Source organism: Sturnus vulgaris, chromosome 3 (genome assembly GCF_052056855.1).
Source record: "Sturnus vulgaris isolate bStuVul1 chromosome 3, bStuVul1.hap1, whole genome shotgun sequence".
In the NCBI taxonomy this organism is placed as follows: domain Eukaryota; kingdom Metazoa; phylum Chordata; class Aves; order Passeriformes; family Sturnidae; genus Sturnus; species Sturnus vulgaris.
In genome coordinates this window covers 43,935,020-43,954,102 of record NC_142245.1, presented here as the reverse complement: position 1 = coordinate 43,954,102, position 19,083 = coordinate 43,935,020, and the positions used below count along the sequence as shown (strand labels likewise).

Here is a 19,083-nt window from a genome sequence, read left to right as displayed (position 1 = left end):
CTGCCCGAGTGGTACGGGGTAAGCTGCACCTTCACACTCCTGCTCAAGTTTCTCCTTCACAGTGCAACCCTCCCAGTCCAACAGTTTGCAGGTACATCCCACAGAGCCTGGGGCAGGGGCGGCTGCAAGGCTTGGAGACCGACTGGGACCGCTTGTGTAAGAAGACTGGTGACAGAAGCGAGCAGAGACACCCGCAGAGCTGATGTTGTACTTCACACATTACCTGAGGCCGATGCAAGCAAAAGCCTGGATGTGGCTGCCAGGCACCTTCCCCATGCCCTGCCACAATCTAATCTGGACATGTACAGTGCAGGCAACAGGGCCCGACATCCCAAACCGGCTCCAGAGACATTCCAGCTCCAGGACAGGATGCTGAGACCATCCCGGGTGAAGAGCAACTCCTCCCTCACCCCTGCAGCTACAGCCAAGCAGCTCTGTATGTGCCAGACAAGAATCATTCCCCGTCCTCGACACAGCAGCTCTGGATATTCTCAGTGTAGCTGTATAAACATTATTATTAATTTAATCCTAATGAGTTTTGGCTTCAATACCTCATGGCAGAGACTTCCATGTACTGAGAATAGCCAGTTATTAAATGATTCCTAGATGAGGAAGTACATTTATGAGGCTGATACTAACATTAGAATTTCCTCCCTTGCATACTTTGCTGCATTTTTGCCTTCATTAAAAAATGAAATAAAGACACCATTTGAATCATAACACTGAAATTCTAAACATGCTTTTTCCTTTTAAAGCACTTTTTCCCTGAGGATCTTATTTACTCTTCTTAATCCCTATTACTGCTTTTCTACACGTGGCAAAACAGGTGGCCAGGTAGGTCAAGAGTTTCTGATCCGATCCATGACAGAGGACTGGTGCCAAACCCCAGGAGTCCCAGTTTCCTCCACTACCCCCATTTGAATGGCAGCACCATTACAACAGGGAGGGCAGCAGCCTGGGCTGGGAAACAGCCTGATTTCTGTCTGAAATAACCACAGCAAAGTCGAGAGCAGAGAGATAACCTGAGTTTTATGCAAAAAGTAGCAAGTAGTGAAAAACAAGCATGGATGTTATTTTGCAGAGTATGGTCCAGAAAAACCCTGGATAATCACACGGGTAGTTTACAAGTGGCTTTGACTTGTAGCCTTTTGCCTTGCCCCTCTCCCTAGCTCCAGTCAATAAGGGGAATAGTGGACAGTTTATATGTAGTAGGAGTGAAAAAATTACATGTCAACACACCTTTCAGATCCACAGACTGGCTTCCATCTGGCTTCCATGCTGGATCAGCAGCTGTCAGAGTCTGAAAGTGGGCTGCTGAGTTTGCTTAGGTAAAGTCTGGAGGAGAAAGAAACCAGGGAAAAGTAATTAGTTGCTTCTTAAAGACAAATGGATTTTTAAAATATTTAACAGCATAAACTTCAAATCAGCAATAAAATTTTGCCAGATAGGGAAAACCACAATCTTTCCAGAGCTGTAAACTCTGCTTTCACCTAGATCAGTAAATCTTTGCCAGATACCGGGGTAGCTGTCCCAGTCACATCACAAAACAAGCCATCACGCTGTTAATAGTAGCCTGGTTAACCCTACCAGTGCCGGTTCTTTGGTTTCATGGACTATTATCCATTTTAGGTCGACACCAGCTGCCCACAGGGTAATGCTCTCATGGGAGAAGGATCAGAAGAGCTGCTTCAAATGCTCTTAGGGGCAGGTTAGTCAGCAGTAGTGCACTTAGCTGCAGAAGTCTCCCAGAACTGCCTGATCCTGGTATCCAGAGTTCTGGGAAACTTGACCACAGCTGTTGTGAGTTGCAACCTGCTGGGGAAGCCCTGCAACCCCTCTCTAGCAGCTCTGATCACAAATCTTGTTATTTGTGCAAGTCTCACATTTTACTAGAAGCAGATTGAAGCTTTCTGCTGTTACACCCGAGTGGCTGTGCCTCCAAGCACCGACAGCAGCAGAGTTCACAGCAACCTCAGCAACTCCTCTGAGTCTTGTCAAAGGTCGGTGCTTTCCATCCACCTTGCTAAAAGATGAAAAGAGAGATGTAGCTCCTTGGGTTGTGTGCTAGGAATGTGGCCAGGAGCAGGGAGAGGCATTTCTCACTCCTGAATCCCTTCTGGCTTCTGCAGTTCTGAGTCTTGGACTGGGTACCCAGTGAGGCTGGCTATTCACACCACATATTGTGAAAACAGCTCAGCTCCCGATTTTAAATTGTTGCAGTGGCAAAGAATAAAGTCCATACTGGTATCAGCTCTTTTTCCCCCCCTTTTTTTTTTTTCCTGGCCCCTTAAGGTTGCAAGGTTACATCACTGCTGACTGCTCAAGTGGGTCCTAGCAAGGGAACAGATCTTACAGCCTGCAGCAATGGGGTGCTTGTCAAGGTCAAGGCACTGCCCCCAGCAGCACATCTGCAGGCTGCCTACTCAGTCTGAGAAAACTCCAAGCTTACGTGCCAGCTGAGTAAGAGGCAGGAGACTTGGGAGACATTTCCCTTTTTATCTCCTGCTTGAGCAGCCCCGTGACCCCTGGGTCTCTGCTCAGCTGCTGCCTGTCCCATGGCCAAGGCAAGGAGCTGGCTTACAGATGTGCAGCTCCCCACTCTCAGCCACAGCCTGAGTGTTTTTCATGATGGATGTGGGTTTCCCACAGCTCCTTACAAGCAGTGGGGTGTGGGCACATGTGGAGGTGACTGCTCACCACACTTTTTTTCCCCAAGAGGCTAGTGAGTGGGGAGTAAATCCAAAGCTGGCAGCTCTCTAAAAATCCACATGTATTCCCTCCAACCTAAAGGCTCTGCTAAAGGCTTGAGGCCACTGTGGGCACCTGCATCCACCTCTCCTTCACCACGCTTAAAGGTGGTGGTTCAAAACAAAGAACCCCTCTCTGAAAATGCCTGAGTTTTAAATGTCTGTCAGGAATAACTCCTGTCATTTATGAAGTTCCCCTGAAAGAAAGGATAAACAGAGACTGAGGTAGTCCACCCCATGGTGGGATCTTGCTCTCAAAAAAATCATCAAGGCAGACCTGCATCATGCTCCAAGTGGCAGAGTCCAACACAGCCACTTGCAATGTGTAAGACATTGTTGAGTTTATGGTCTCAGTAACACCTGCAGGATGCCACCTCCACTTGTTGAGGCAGAAGGCAGCCTGAGTGCACCCACTCAGGGAGAGACAGGCAATGGAGAAGTATCTGAGCCCACACACTTTCCTTCAGTCCTGTCTCAAGCTCATATGGCCACCCTCAGCTGCTCTTAGCTCATACTCCCCTTCCCTCTGGAGCTCTGGGGCAGCCATTTGGCCACTGCTCAGGATTACTTCTGCTGCTATTTCTGCTCATATTCCTTTTTCAATCCCAATCTGCACATATTCCTCTCTTTCTTTTGGCCCTGGACAACACCCAAGAGGCTGGTACAGCATTTGTCACGAGAAAGGGATTTAAAATCTCCACCATTTAAAGGTTATTTCTGAGAGCCCATCTGTGACCAAGAGAACATAAATTTTGGGGGCAAAACAGAGACCTGTCTCACAGCAGTGAGGGAGTACTGCTGAAATGATGAGTTCTGAAAGATCAGTCCTTCAGACCATCACTGCTGGGCTAGAGTCAGCCTCTGGGTGATGGGAACAGAAGCTGTTTCTATGGCTTTGGGATATTTCTTCCAGCATAGGAACACACACGCCTCACAATTCCCGATATAGTGGCCCAGTGCCAGTCCTGCATCTAACAGCAGCCTGCACAGTGATGGATCAGTTTCCCAAGCAGTAAATTGATGGGTAATAACAAACGATCTGTAGAAAATAATTTAATGCTTGAGAAACCTTCATAGAATCTGCAATGAGAAGGCTTGGGAACAAGGCTGGATCAAGCTCATATTACCGAATTTGGTTTTAAACGTCAGAAAATATTGGCAGCTCAGTGCTGACTCTGGGCTTATTTCACTGTCAGTTTGTGAAATCTCTGTGACCTAATCTCATTGTTCCTCCCTCTGGAAACAAGTGGGTCTTCACAAAAAAACCCCAAAACCCTCATCTGAACATAAACTCCTTTTATGGATCCCAGTGCCATGACCATGTGCTTTGATATCCTTCACTGAAGGCTGCCACATCTACCTCATTTTTTTCTGAAGCACCTCCAGCACCAGTTCAGAAAAACTAATGTTTTTGAAGTTCTTCCCCAGACCACATAGAGAAGCAGTCCCAAGGGACTCCCTACCTCCTGATGAGCACACAGGGTGGAGGAGGATGCCACAAAGGGGACCAGAGGAAAACTGTGCAGGGAGTTGGTGAGAGGGGGTTTACCTGCGCTCAGCAGTACCCTGCAGGATTCCCAGCCCCTTGGTGGGATCATGCAAAATTTCATCCCAAATAAAGCCAGTCACATCAAGGGTTCACCTCTGAAGAGGAGTAAGGCTCAGCCGCTGAGCTGTTTCTAAACTGCTACCAAAATTGCACAGGGGCAGCAGAAAAAAATGGGAAATGGTGGTGAAGAAGGCAAAGGTGAGCTGGAAAATCACAAGCAATAGGCTGAGCACAGGCTGACAGCTCCCCCTTCTCTCCCCTCTGGCACCTTGGCTTGTGCTCGCTTATACACATTTGAGATTAGTGCTGGCTTGAAGGATGAGCAGTGGGGTCCTGTTGTCTCTGCCTCTCACCCAAAAGATGCTGCCCTTCACTGCCTCTTTAAGGCAGTGCAGGGGGGAACCTTGCAGGGAACCTTCCTATGGGAAACCTGGTGCAAACTCAGTTCAGACTCGGGGAGAGACAGTCCTAATATGGTCTCAGCCATGCTGACTGGCTGGGGGCTCCTGGGGGAGGAATGGAGCCCCTTATAAAAGTACCCAGGTCCTCCCACAAAGGCAAACCTCCCTGGACTTCAGCAGAGCTACAGAGAAGCTTGCTTGATATGGGAATTTCATCCTCTCTTTGGAGATTATCCAAGCTTTCTTGGGTTTCATATGGCATGAGGTGTTGGCCTGGTCTGTCCGTGACCTGGCGGGTGCCAGCAGAGAAAGCCCCTTTTCAAGCAGCACACAGCTCCTGCCAGCATCACTCTGGGAAGGAAACCTGCTGGAATTCCCCTGCCATGGGCTCCTGCCTTGCTCCCTGCTCCCCTCTCCCTGCCAAAGCAGCAGCAACACATGGCTCAAAGGGTGCAGACTGGTGCCACCGTGCCAGCCCCCACTCCTGCTCTTCTCCACAGCACCAGCTCCTCTTTGCTTTTGCTGCTTCTCAACACACTCAGGTGCCTGTTTGTGTGCTATAATCAGCCCACGCACACCCTACGTAGCCTCCTTGGCCCCACGAGCCATGTGTGGGAAATTCCCGACCTGCAGGGCTCACCAAGGCTGGACTCTGCCTGTATCAGGCCCACAGCGTGCCCAGCACACAGCTCAGACCCCTGCCACCAGTGATGGGAGGTGACAGCAGGGACCCGACCCCTGCAGCTCCAAAGGGGTCGGGCCAGGACTGGGGCTCACACGAGCTGGGGTGGCCGGAGCACAGAGCTCCAGCCCCAGGTGTTTCCTATAGCACACGTGGAGGAGGCTTGGAGGAGCACGTGTGCCACATGGCACGCTGCTGGGATGTCCACCCCAAAGGGCAGTGCAGCCATCCCACACGGCCAACATGAACCAGGGGCAGAAAGGATGGCGTTTTTCTAACAGATATTCTCTGGCTTATCCAAAAAAAAAAAAAAAAAAAAAAAAAAAAAAAAAAACCAAACCCCAAAATTAAAAAAACCAACCAACCAACCAAAAAAACCCACCAAAAAACATTTCACTCGTTTAGAGAGCAGCTCCCTGAGTTGCTCAGAAATATAAACCCATTATCTGCTGACTGTGTGTTGGGGCAGGGCTGAGGGAAGAGCACCACAGGCATGCCAGCAATCACACTGCAGTTGCTCGTTCAGAGCAGGGCGGCCAGGGGCAAACGCAGCCCCCCGAAATAGCAATCAGAGTGGGGAGCCAGCCCGGGGAGCCGTGGGCTTAGGAAAGAGAAAGAGCCTTGAACAAAATGTCAGCCCCATGAAGGCATTTGCTCAGGTCTCACGGAGCACTGTTAGGATGGAAATGCATGGCACACCTTTAAATGGACATAAAATGTGCCATCAGCGGGGTGGGATCTATTTTTAACCCCTTGGAGCCTGCAGATGTGCAACCCCCTGAGAGCGGCTCTCGGCAGCTAGAGAGAGGCTTGCGATCAGCCTTTTGGCTACCGGGCTGGGAAATGCCACGGCAGGCAGGGTTCTTTATCCCCTGTGAGGAGGGAGATTAAAGTCTTATCGTGCTCCTTCCTTTGCCTTGGTAGCAACCCCGGCCAGCAGCCTGAGCACACACATACGTGCTAAGCACTACCAACCCCTCACCAGCTTTGCAGTTTTCTTTTTGGAAAAGGGCTTTCTGGGTCTGGGTAAACAACCTCGGCATCCCCCCGGCTCTGCCTGTGGGAGGGAGCAGGAAGAAATGCTGGGAAGGAAGGCGAGGAAAGGCAGGACACCCTGGGGAGGGTGAGCGCATGCCGGTGACCCGCTGGTGGCTGCCGGCGGCAGGACAGCCCTGCGGCGGGGGCTCAGCCCTGCTGTCAGCACGGCTCTGAAGCCATCAGAGCTGGATGTCAGCCATCCCGGCCTGTGGTCTGGCATTGTCCTGCACCCCCCCGGCCCCTGCTGCACGGCCAGCAGGCGACACACACCCGCCTTGCCAAGCCTCCTCCAGCTGTGTAGCTAAACCACCAGGCCACCTTGGCGGGGAGCAGGGGGTGTATCTGCAGCCTCTCACATCACATAGCATCCTGTAAAATCACCCATCATGTCTTAAGGGTTTCCTCATCACTTCCTGAGAGGAAATTCAGCTGTTCAGAAAACCCAGTACTGATTTAAAATACAGAAAAGCAAACATTAGAGCCATATCCCCAGGTCTCTCCAGATTAAAATTTTAATACATTTGTCTCCAGGCACCTGTTTATCCCCTCTAGTGCTCTCCATCCTAGCACACTCCAGCAAAGCAGCCTCCTCACAAGGACAGCCACCAAAAAAGGCCAGCTGCAACCAAAAGCAGCTATGGATCCTGCAGCATCCCTACAAGAAGGGTACCTCAGTTCTGCTGTCACATGGCTTGGCACTCAGATTTCAGTTTTCACAGGATGGGGAGCAAGCAAAACATGTGCCCAGTGGGAAAAGCCTCAGTTTGAAACGCAGCATCCCTCTGAGGCACCAGAAATTATCTTGAGAATGGTTTTGACAAATGGATGCTCTTGAAAAGAACCTGTGCACCACTTGTGAGCTGCTCCCCTAGAGAGCGCTGACATCTGCATATATTGTTTATAATGAATTACCCACTTAGCACAGGGAACCTGCTGGTTCTGGAGAGTGGTGTTAGGCTGACTTTCATCTCCCCAGCCTGCTGGTGGGAATGCAGCCTGAGTCTCCTGTGAATCAGACTTCTCCTTGCAAAAAATCCACCAGTTCCTGCCACCCCACACAAAGTGAGCCATCCACAGCCAGGAACACCCCTATAAGCATCAGCCAGGCTGCTTCTGCAACATTATGTGCTGATTTTGGCACTGAAGGGGCCAAGGATGGTGTAGGGGGCTGTTTCTGGAGCAGAAAAGGAGCTGGTTGTGGAGCTTGTCAAATCCTGCCCCAGCACCAACATTGACCTCCTGCCCCACTTGCCCTGGATCAGAGATGGTGGGCACTGCGAGGAAATTTGGGGGACACAGAACTAAAAAAGCTTCACTGAGCTAAGCTCACAGGAGAAGCTTATTGAGCAGGGTGTTTTGCTGGCAGTGGCTGGTGAGGCAGCTGGCTTTACTCCTGAGAGAGGAGACTGAAAGTTTGGGACTCTGACCTGTGTTCCTGGCATTCTCACAGCTGCGTGGGCATCCTTGTCAACCCCACAATCCTGTTCCCCATTTCCCTGCAATAAAACCACCAGAGAAACACATTCCTCTGGCTCAAATGAATGAAACACTCATTCATTTGTAGTTGTATAGCCCCGTGTGACTGCTTCCAAATGCTGTCCCCATGGTGCTCAGACCCACTGTCTGCTCCAAAACCTCTTTGGAGGAAGGCACTCAGGATAGGTGAATGAACACTACGGCAGTGCTGCCTTGCTGAGCTGGACAGGAGAGAAACTGGCTTCATGTGGAGTCCTTCAGAGCCAAACCATGTCCAGCAGAAAGCAGTTAGCTCCTGTGCACAGAAAGATGTGAGCAGGAATAAAACCAGTTCCTTCAGTCACTAAAGTCTCAGCAAGAGACTCAGGATGTACATGCGTCCCACATTCAGTCCTCATCTTTTATTTGCCCAGTCATTTGCAGATAACCACCATTTCAGATGGAAAAACGACTGACAGGGAAAAAATAGGATCATGCATTCATCCAAACCACTCTTTAAAAGCAATTTGCATGTGTTTGTCCCTCCTTGCCTGTTGTGTGTGAAGAGGAGATGGACAAAATTGGCCAGGACTCTTCCCTCTGCTTTTAGTGGCAACCCTGCTGTGCTTCCCAGTACAATTTCCACTGCATTCCTCATGTCTTTTTGCCTCATCTTCCCTGTCCTGCACCTACTTGATAACCACTATGTTATCAGCATTTGGAAACATGCTTTCTTGCAGCTCCAGCCCCGGGGAGGAGGATGCAGCTCCGGAGATGTTCCCTCCTGCCCTGCACATCTAAGCCCTGTCAGCACCGAGGCTCCCCACAGCCGCAGCCAGCCGGGGGCAGTGACCTGGAAAGGGCTCCCGGGTGTGGCAGGGACCCGGGCAGATTCCAGCAGGGACCCCCACTGAGGCTCCACTCCACTCCATAGCTGCGGCAAGGAGCAGCTCCAGCAGCTCCCCAGCCTCCCTCCAGGCACTGTGCACAGGGAGAAAACCACTGGCTGTAGGGTTTGTTGGCATGCTTCCCTGGAGTAACCTCCCCCTGCTCCTCCACACATCCTGCAGCACCTGCAGGGGCTCAGCTTCACTCTATTCTTCTTTCTCCACCTCGTGCCCAGCAGACTGAAGCCATCCACTCCTGCCTCCTGGACTTTTTCATGGTGAAAAAGCCCAGCAGCACATTTGGTTTGGTCTTCAGAGGGCAGTCAGCATGCAGTGATTTGTCGTGTCCTTTCTAACTTCCCTTACTCCTCCGAATTATTCCCTGGTTCCCACACTATGCCGCTAGAATCCCCTCTACAACTTGAAAGGCTTATTTAGCGAGTCAGATATAGCAAGGCATGACTTTATAAATAGAGAGGGGCATGTTTGGGGACTGTGCAACATGACTCACAAGTCAAACTGCCAGTGAAGAACTTATCAGACATTTGCTTTAAATATTCATTTAGCAATACCAAACCCTCCTTACAGTTACACCTCCCATATAAAAACACCCTTCCCATATGCAGTCAGTGGATTTATGTTACTTTCTCCAAAACTATTCCAAAGCCACTTACCTTTGTGTTGGTCAGAGACAAACCTGAGTTAGAAAGGAAAATACCTCCTTGGAGCTTGAACCTGACATTGCTTCCAGCACTGCAACTCAGCACTCTTTCCCAGCACAAAGTCAATGGCATAACAGTTATGCCATAAAACATTTTCTCTTTTAATGTTTTTTTTTCCCCCATCCATGTATCTTAGTCGTCAAAACTACAGCTCCTACAGAACACCTGTGGTCCAGACTTACTGCTCTTCATTTGCTCAATTGATCCTTAATTCAGACAGATTCTTCCACAGAAAATGGAGAAAAATAGACGTGACGTATAAAATGAACAATAAAATCTCTACAGAACAGGCAACTGGTTCAGTGCATACATCTTATACATTCCATGGCCTCAAGCTATGCCAGGGTTCTGGACCTACAGCAGCAAAATTAGTTATTCCTTCTTTCTCCTTTCTGCTTCCTCTTGTGATTGCTTTTATTGCTATGACTTTTTTACTCAATCTGGGACTTGATCATTCAAGTACTTAAAAATTAACCAAATCTGCTGGTACCCCCTCAACTTCAGTGGGGCTGAATCAACTCCAACACATTTGCATTGCAGCAGAGGGTATCTGAGGCTGGGTACACGGGCTGAAACTTTGCTGCAATGCTGAAATAGAGCCAATCTGACACACATAAATAGTAGAAATGAATACTGAATGTAATGTCACTACAGCACCCCAGAGCCTTCTCCATTACTTCTGTGCTGCAGAACATCCCAGATGCCTCCTCTTTACGTGGCTATGCCTCTATCCCAGTGTTTGTTTTGTCCTTGCCCAAACCCCCTGCCCAGGCATGAGCTCTCCCCCTGCTATCTGCTGGCCTTGCAATATTTTCCGTGTTATTCTTTTCTCTCCCCTTTTTATTTTTAAATGGTGATGTGATGCACATTCAGCAGGTGCACCCCCTGGGCTGCCCGCAGTCCTGCTGCAGCCTTTGCCATGGGAAGCTGAAACTGGTGAAGAAGCCAACCACCTCCAGTTTGGGCAGAGCTACACCTGGTTTCTGGATTCTGATCAAGATTTTGTAACAGGAGTTACATCAGCTTTCTGTAAAACAATTGCTTCTCCACTCAGAAACTTGTGCAGCAGGCACTAAAAAAAAAAATACAGCAAGGTGTCAGCAGAAGCTAAATACCTCAGGGATTAAATTACACCCTTTTAAAGCTGACTTTGGAATTTAGCTCCACGTTCCACTTCATACCATGTTTTGCTGTCTAAGCAGAACCAATCTTCTTTATTAACCTGTCTGGTATTTAACCCATCAAATGTGAACAGAGGAATCATAAGACTTTGACCATGCAGTCTTGGCCAGGATGGGCTATCTTCACAGAAATTAACAGAAATTAAGGAAAGAGAGAATAAATCTCAGGTCTAAAATCAATCACTACGTTTCTCCTAAAAAATTTATTCCCGGAAAGATTTTGCATATGCTCCCTGAGTGGACTGGTTCGAACACTATAATTCTCCTAAATTTGCCACTTCTATTAGGTTTGAAGAATAATCTTATCACAAAGGGCCCTTGGAGGCCCCATATAGAGGCATCACACCCAGAACAAGAAACTGCTGTTGCTTTGGGTTGCTGGTGGGAACATCCTGGGAGGAAGTGGGAGGTCTGGGCTCTCAGCAAGGCAAAGGACTTGCAGGAGGCACATCCAGAGATTCTCAGAGCCACCTGTGGCTACTGCAGCCTCCAGCTTGTGGCTGAAATTGGAAAATGTTCAGATTTCAAGGCTTTCTCTGGTATTTGTGCCAGGAAACTAGGCTGCATGACTTTCAAAGCTAAATTTAGGATCACAAGTATTTCACATTCCCTAAACACCTTCTATGACAACATCTCAAAACCCTTCATGGACATTAGCTGTTCCTCTTTATCTTCCTTTGAGATGGAAAATAGAAAAGCCTCTTTACTGGCAACAGAGCTATGAATGTTGACTTGCTCATGGTCAAGGAGGAAAACTGTGATGTAGGCTTGGTATGGGAAAGGAAAAAGGAGAAAGAAAACCAGCTTTCCAATGCGAACTGCTTGGTTCCTGCAGTCACAGAAACATGGCCTGTCACCTGCTGCAGTGCTGCTGGGATTAGGTAGGAATAAAACCATCACTACTCCACAATGATTGGGATAAGGAATTTCTGGTAGCTCTAAGTAAATTTATTTTTTTTAAATTTTTCTATTGTTGAGGATAAGGAGTTCCAGGATAAGAAACCCTTATAGAGAAAATTCCCTGCTTTTTCCACTGCCCACTTTTCCAAAGTGCCTCAGTCCTCACACACCACTCTGAAAAACTTGTGGCAAGAAAGCGGGCAGCTTTAGCACCTGGACCTCTTAATTTTCAGCGCGGAATGTAGTGCAGGAGGGGCAGAGCTCCATACAGAGATCTCCTTACACACCTGTTCCTGAAGCCTTGCAGCACTTCTGCTTTGGAAAGAGGACAACCCAGCAGAAGTGTGACAAGGCATGACCTCCGCTGCAAATTCAGCCCAGGTCCCCGTGCCTCCGTGAGCCAGGCTCAAGGGCTGATGCCTGCTGATGCTGGCTTTGGGCTGCTCATCTCTGAGCATGTGTCAGAGTCTTCTTACAAGGCCATCTTCCCCCTTTTCCCTCCTCCCTCCAGCAGTAGATTTCTCAATTTTAAAGCCTTGTTTACCCTGGAAGAGTGAGAAGCTGCTGGAAGCCAAGCAGTGAGGGCACAGGGGAGCAGGGAGCGTTTGTTTGGAGTGAGTTATGGGTGGGAGTGATGTGCCAAGGAAGAAAACTGCTTCCAGGGATCTATATTTATGCAGCTCCCTGAGGTGGGGTTACATTGAGGCTCATTCCCGGGCTGCCTGTGGCACTCCCTGAACATCAACAGCCAGAACTGCCTCCAAGCTGCAGCTTTATTTTCAGAGCATGGCCTTGAGCAGCCAAGACAAGACGGGGGTTGGCTGTGGTCCCTGCGAGCACAGAGGAGGAGCTGCCCAGAGCCACCACAGTGCGGGGGGATTGCACACTGCTGCCCCAGCTCTGCACAGGACAGGACACTTTCAAGGCTGACAGGGTGCCCTGGAGAGGGGGAAGAAGGAAAAAAGTGAGGAAATGAAGGATTTCTCCAACATCTGCTCTTCCCCATCACACACAGCACACAGCCCCAGTGGGAGCCAGCAATGCTCCTGCTTTCCCTGCTGCATAGCAATCAGCAGCTGCTTAATTCTTCAGATCCTGGACAAATGAAAAAACAGAGTGTCTGCAAGATGCAAACACAACTACTTCCCAAAGCCTGCAGCCAGAACCTTTTGGTCCCTCCAGAGCATGTTCTGGCCATGAGGGTCTGAAGAGGATCCCCCAAGCTGCCAGCAGTTCCCAGGAAAATGCGCAAGGCTCTGGGATATTTTGAATGCTCCTATTGCTAAAACAGCCCACACTGACAGGTATCTGTCCCACATGGGAGCCCTGCACACCAGCACTGCCTGCAGTTATCCACTGGCTGATCAATAAGTTACAGTCACCCTTGTGCACTCCATTTTCCAGCCCCAGGAGATGAGCCATAAAAATCTATACAACTGCATAGCTTTTAAATTTTTTTTAAGAAAAATGCCTGTTCGGTAAAAAAAAAATAAATAAGCAAATAAACACTAACAATAAATGTTTCATTCAATTATTTTTCCTGTGGTTTAATGAAATAGAAATAGCATAAAATTTTATCAGACAATAAAATTATTTGACTCTTTGAAGGTCTTCATTTTAATGCCTCACTATCAGAAATAAAGATTGCCACAGAATTTTTTGCTTAGGAGTTTCCTGTGAAAAGTGATGATAATTTTCCAGTGGCCTCTATTTTGTCCTCTATTTAGTAAAACATACTGAATAAATATTACTGGCCAAATGTCCATAAGAGACACACAGTGAATAGAGTACACAGTGGGGCTGCACTGATGTCAGGTCTGAGGGGGTGTTCAGGTCCTCTCAGCAATACCAAGCCCAGTAAATACTGTGGGTCAAAGTGCTTTTTGTTTCTGCAGTTTTGGAACCCAAGGGGAGAAGCATGCTGGGGTGCCAGTTCCCTTGGCAAATAACCTTTGTGGGAGGATAGCCCATCCTGGTCCACATTCTGCTCTCTGTTCAAATGCAGATTTCCATTTTAGCAAAATCTGTATCAAAATAAAATTAGGAAACCCCTCTGGTGTGCTCATCTTCTCCAGGATTTCCTTTGCTCTTTTGTTCAGAGGTTCCCTCAAGACTTTCCCTCAGAGCCCAGGTTTTCCCTTAGCTCCTTATATAATTGAGGTAATGGCCCAGACATCTGCCATCTGGGGGAAGTTTACATCAAAACCCAGTCATGGCTGTGCTTCCCAGGCTCATCTAAGCAGCCCCACATAATTTTTGGCCTTTCAAGGACTTCACCTCTCTTGAAACTTTCCATCCTTTGGTGATATTTGCTTCTTGGGTTGCCCACTGGATGTAGACCAAAGTTATGGAGGGTTGTCCAGCACTGGTCCAGCCCAGGACCCAGATGGCTGTGGAGCAAGCAGTGAGCTGCAGCCCCAGAGGATGTTTTTGGCAGGCAAAAGCCATTCCCCTACCTTACCCTCCCTCCCACAGTTTGGGAGTGTCCTGCATCCTTCTATCCCCTTTTACTCCTCTGATGCCCCATTTATCCCTTTGCCTTTCTCAAAACAGAGGATGCTGGTCTTGGGGATCCTTTGGGTCCTGGGGATCCTTTGCCTGCTGCCAACAGCACTGTTAGAGGTGCAGGGAGGGTAATGAAATTATTGAGAACTGCACAACAAAGACCAAACAAAGTCTGCTGTGCACAAGTAAAATTTTCCATAACACCTTCCCTCCAATGGAAGCCATATGAAAATCCAACTCATCTGTTTCCAAACAATCTGTGTCTTCAACTGCTAAAAATATTAAGGAAAACCCCAAGCCCAAATAAAAGGCTCATTTCAGAATAAAGAGAGTGTTTAAGTTTGAAATTAAAACCTGAGCAACCCAAACCAATCTTTTTTTTTTTTTTTTTTTTTTTCCCAGCTGTAAGAATGTAATTTAAGGCATTTATCTTCAAATGGATGAGATTGGCACTGAGGCTGTTGAGCATACCTGATGCTGTGGGTTAGAGTTAGACCAAATGCTGCTGTAATGGGCAGCAGACAATGACATGCCAGTGGTAGTAGCATCAGCCTCTCAGTGTCTGTGCAACACCCTGACTGCTGAAGGACTCACCTCTGCCCACAGCTGTGCACATGAGGGATCCTAAACCCAGCTTTGGCTCTGCAAAATATAGGTCTTCATTCAGAAGGAGTAAGCATCTCCTGATCCTTTTGATGTTGGTCAGGCTGGAGATGAGTGACTGGCTCAGCATCACTCCCCCTTTCAAAAATCAGCCTGTTCCGCTGTGGGTTTAGGACCATAAATTAATATTACAGGTGAAAAAGTGGAGAATGCTAACTCATGAGGCTACTATTCTAAGCTAACTTTTATCTGTGCTTCTCAAACAGTCCTTTAATGAAATTACAGAAGCGGGTCCTAAAATCCGTCTCATAACACCACCTAAGCCACAACTGAACCTGAGATCAGAGGTCAGGTACTGAGGACTTTATGTTAAGCACCTCCCAAGATCCCAGCAGGGAGCTGGCAGATGGAGTATGTGCCAATACACAAATGGCAATAAAAGTTTGTGTTTGCTTTTTGAGAAGCTACTGTTTTTGAGAAGCAACTCGTTTCCATCCTATCCCCAGTCACTGAGAGCCCTTAGGGCCGCCCTACAGCCCTCCCTGCCCTCAGATACCAGGGAAGGACCCGGGCAGCTCCTCCCACAGGCTTTTGCTTTGGGATACTGCTAAACAAAAGCGTGAACTCATGTATGGGTGGCACTTTAACGCAAGTAAAACCAGCCAAAATGCAAAACAAATGTACCCTTAGCATAGCCACAGCAGAGCAACAAAACTTCCTGGGCTGGAAGTTTATCTGAAAATAACCTTTTTTTCCCTAGTACAGCTGTCTCCCACAGCAAAAGGACACCCCAAAACTCAGGAATGGCTTTCATGACAGGGTCCTATGCTCCAGGAATCCTCCTCCTTCAAAGGCTGATGGTCCCTGCACATGTGCCCTGACCCAGGAACATGTGACAAACCTGGTGGGGCTTTAGGATAGCTCCCAGAGAGAGAGGAGCTCCCAGAGGGAACACCTGGGGGATGTGTGTGAATGCTGGATACAAAGGGGAGTCCCAGAGCCCCCTTGCCCCAGTAAGAAAGAAACGAGACAGGCCAGGAGCATCTTTCCCTCCTCCCATTCTGCTCTGCCTCCTCATGGGCAAACAGGGCAGGCAAACGCCCTTGGCAAGGGGAAGCCCCTGGGATTTTCCTTCGGGCTCTCAGGAAGTTCCTGAGTGCAGGACGTGATCCCGGGAAGGGATGGCTCAAGGGGGCAGAGGGGAGGGTGGTCCCTTAGCAGGCAGCTCCTCACGCGTGACCACTGGCAAGGGCAAGCGTGTCAGGCAGGGTGAGGAAGTGGCCCTGGCTGCCCTCAGCCCCCCGGGGACAGCACCATGGCAGGTGGGCTTCCCATAAGTGGAGTGGAAAGCTCTTTATTTAACCTGCGCCCGCCACCTGCCCTCAGCCCCGGCCTTGCCTTCCTCGGGAGCATGCCAGGGCTACTTTTTTGGCAGGCTGAGCCAAAAGAAATATTTTGCAAGCAAAGGCTCCAGGTAACCCTTTCCCGCCTGGGACTGGCGCAGTGCGGAGTGCAGGGCACCCCCCTCGCAGCAGCGTGATGCAACACTCAGCCACCCCGCAGTGCCCCCGAGCATCCTGCATCCCCAGGGAGTCACGGAGTCCTGTCCTGTCCCCTCCTGTCCCAGTCCCCCTCCTGTCCTGGGAGCTCAGCCCCACCACCCACCGCCCTCACGCTGCGCCCACAGGTGACGGAAGAACCCGAGCAAATGACGACAAACAACAGCGTTAGGGGTGTGACAGAATGACTGATGATTTAATGCTTCTTGAAGTTTTTTGTTTCCTTCCACAGGGCGTTGGTTTTAAAAACAAACAAAACGAGATAAAATAAATTAATTTATGTACACTTTACATACACTGTGTCACATGGAGCTTTGCAGCAACAGTAACCAGAAATTGTTACAAAATAGAAAGTTACATGGCTGTTGCAGGCCCTCAGCTGCCTGCAACCTTGAAGGTTGTCATCCTGAGCGTGGTTGGCAAAGTGATCATGTAAACATGTTTAGAAGCATTTACGGTGGACAATGGATGGGCCAGCTTCATCGTATTCCTGCTTTGTGATCCACATCTGCTGGAAGGTGGACAGGGAGGCCAGGATGGAGCCACCGATCCAGACAGAGTACTTACGCTCAGGTGGGGCAATGATCTGGAAAACACCAAGAGAGCCAAGGTCAGCAAACAGGACTCTGCTGTGGGGGGCAGGCGCAGGGCTGTGCACAGCCCCACGCAGGGCGGCCAGAGAAGGCTGCTCCCAGCACCTCCGTGCTCCAGCCTTACCTTGATCTTCATGGTGCTGGGGGCCAGGGCTGTGATCTCCTTCTGCATGCGGTCAGCGATACCTGGGTACATGGTGGTACCCCCAGACATGACGTTGTTGGCGTACAGGTCCTTCCTGATGTCAATGTCACACTTCATGATGCTGTTGTAGGTGGTCTCATGGATACCTGCGGACTCCATACCTGGGGGCAAACAGGCAGGCACAAGTTAAGTGCAAAGCAAGAGCTCTATGTGGTGACTCTGGAGAGAGGGGAGAGCTGCCAAGGGAAGAGAGAGGGAAGGGGGCACACACCAATGAAGGAAGGCTGGAAGAGGGTCTCTGGGCAGCGGAAACGCTCGTTGCCGATGGTGATGACCTGCCCATCAGGCAGCTCGTAGCTCTTTTCCAGGGAGGAGGAAGAGGCAGCGGTGGCCATCTCGTTCTCAAAGTCCAGCGCCACATAGCACAGCTTCTCCTTGATGTCACGGACAATCTCACGTTCAGCTGTCAGGGGGAAGCAAAGGCATCAGTGTTTGCAGAAGAGGAAAAGGGAGCCCTTGCACTGCCTCCACAGCTCTGCTGGGACTCCAGACCCTCAGCCACACATCAGCTCCCGCCAGGGACTGTTTTCGGGACTTGCAACGGGGTGAGAGCCTCTCTAGAAGTGCGAGGGTTGGAAGCGAGAAGGAACTTATTGGAGAAGGGAATGGTGCTTACCTGTGGTGACAAAGGAATAGCCACGCTCAGTCAGGATCTTCATCAGGTAGTCCGTGAGGTCACGGCCGGCAAGATCCAAGCGCATGATGGCATGGGGCAGGGCGTACCCTTCATAGATGGGGACATTGTGTGTCACACCATCCCCGGAGTCCAGCACGATACCTGAGGAGACAAGAAGCAGCCATCTGAGAGATGTGGCCCACAGAGGGTCCTGCCCTGGGGGGCAGAGCGCTTGTCAGAGGTAGGGGACCCAGTCCTGGGTGTCCTTGCTTGGGGAAGAGGGGCCAGCAGGATTTTACACTCACCAGTGGTACGGCCAGAGGCATACAGGGACAGCACAGCCTGGATGGCCACATACATGGCAGGGACGTTGAAGGTCTCAAACATGATTTGGGTCATCTTTTCACGGTTGGCTTTGGGGTTAAGGGGAGCCTCAGTGAGCAGAGTGGGGTGCTCCTCTGGGGCGACACGCAGCTCATTGTAGAAGGTGTGGTGCCAGATCTTCTCCATGTCATCCCAGTTTGTGATGATGCCGTGTTCAATGGGGTACTTCAGGGTCAGGATACCTCTCTTGCTCTGGGCTTCATCTCCTACGTAGGAGTCCTTCTGACCCATACCCACCATGACGCCCTGCAGGGGAGGAAAGCGGGGGCTCAGCAACCTCTCCACGGGCAGCAGCACGGGGCTCCCCAGCAAGGCAGGAGGATGCGGAGGGCTGGAAGGCAGCAGGGATCCGCAGCCACGGCTGTGGCAGGGCGTGCGGGGAGGCTCGGAGGGGGAGTGCGCCGTACCTGATGGCGGGGGCGGCCAACGATGGAGGGGAACACGGCCCTGGGGGCATCGTCCCCGGCGAAGCCAGCCTTCACCAGGCCGGAGCCGTTGTCGCACACGAGCGCGGTGGTCTCGTCCTCGTCACACATGGTCTCGGCTGTGTCTGCGGGGGCACAGGGCACCGGGGCTGAGCCTCACGGCCGGCCGGCAGCCGCGGGCGGTGGCGGCGGGGCCGGGGCTTACCTGGGCTGGCTGCGCGTCGGGCAGAGAGAGAGGCTCCCGCTCCTCGCCGGGTCACTCGTGGCCGCCGCGGCCGCCGCGGAGCCTTTTATCACGGCGGGCGGCGGCAGCGACCGGCCCCCAGGAATGCGGCCCCGGCCGTCCCCATATTTGGGCGTCGGGCCCGGCGCGGCCCCGGCCCGGCGGTGCCCAAAGAAGGCGCTCCTGGCCCCGGCCCAGGTGAGCCGGGCCCGGCCGTATAAGGCTCGTCTGCCGAGCCCCCCCCGCCACCGCCCGCGGCCGGGGCCGAAATAATCCCCCGGCAGCACCGGCCCCGTTAAGGGCAAAGCAGGTGGGGGCGGCCGGGAGCCCCTCGGGGCTCAGTGGGGCGGGAGGCGAGCGGCCATCGGCTCCGCGGCCACCACGTGCCAAAGCTTGGGGCTGCGAAGG

General features: G+C 50.7%; 1 protein-coding gene across 1 annotated transcript; it reads right to left on the bottom strand.

Annotated features, from left to right (window-relative positions):
* Positions 1-16,397: 16,397 nt before the first annotated feature.
* Positions 16,398-18,777, bottom strand: ACTA1 (actin alpha 1, skeletal muscle). Its single transcript, XM_014875165.2, has 7 exons — positions 18,658-18,777; positions 18,435-18,577; positions 17,949-18,273; positions 17,644-17,805; positions 17,239-17,430; positions 16,947-17,128; positions 16,398-16,815 (listed from the first exon to the last, which is right to left on the bottom strand). Exons 2-7 carry the CDS (start codon positions 18,561-18,563, stop codon positions 16,672-16,674), a joined length of 1,134 nt encoding a protein of 377 aa, XP_014730651.1. The 5' UTR covers positions 18,564-18,577; positions 18,658-18,777; the 3' UTR covers positions 16,398-16,671.
* Between the last annotated feature and the right edge of the window lie 306 nt (positions 18,778-19,083).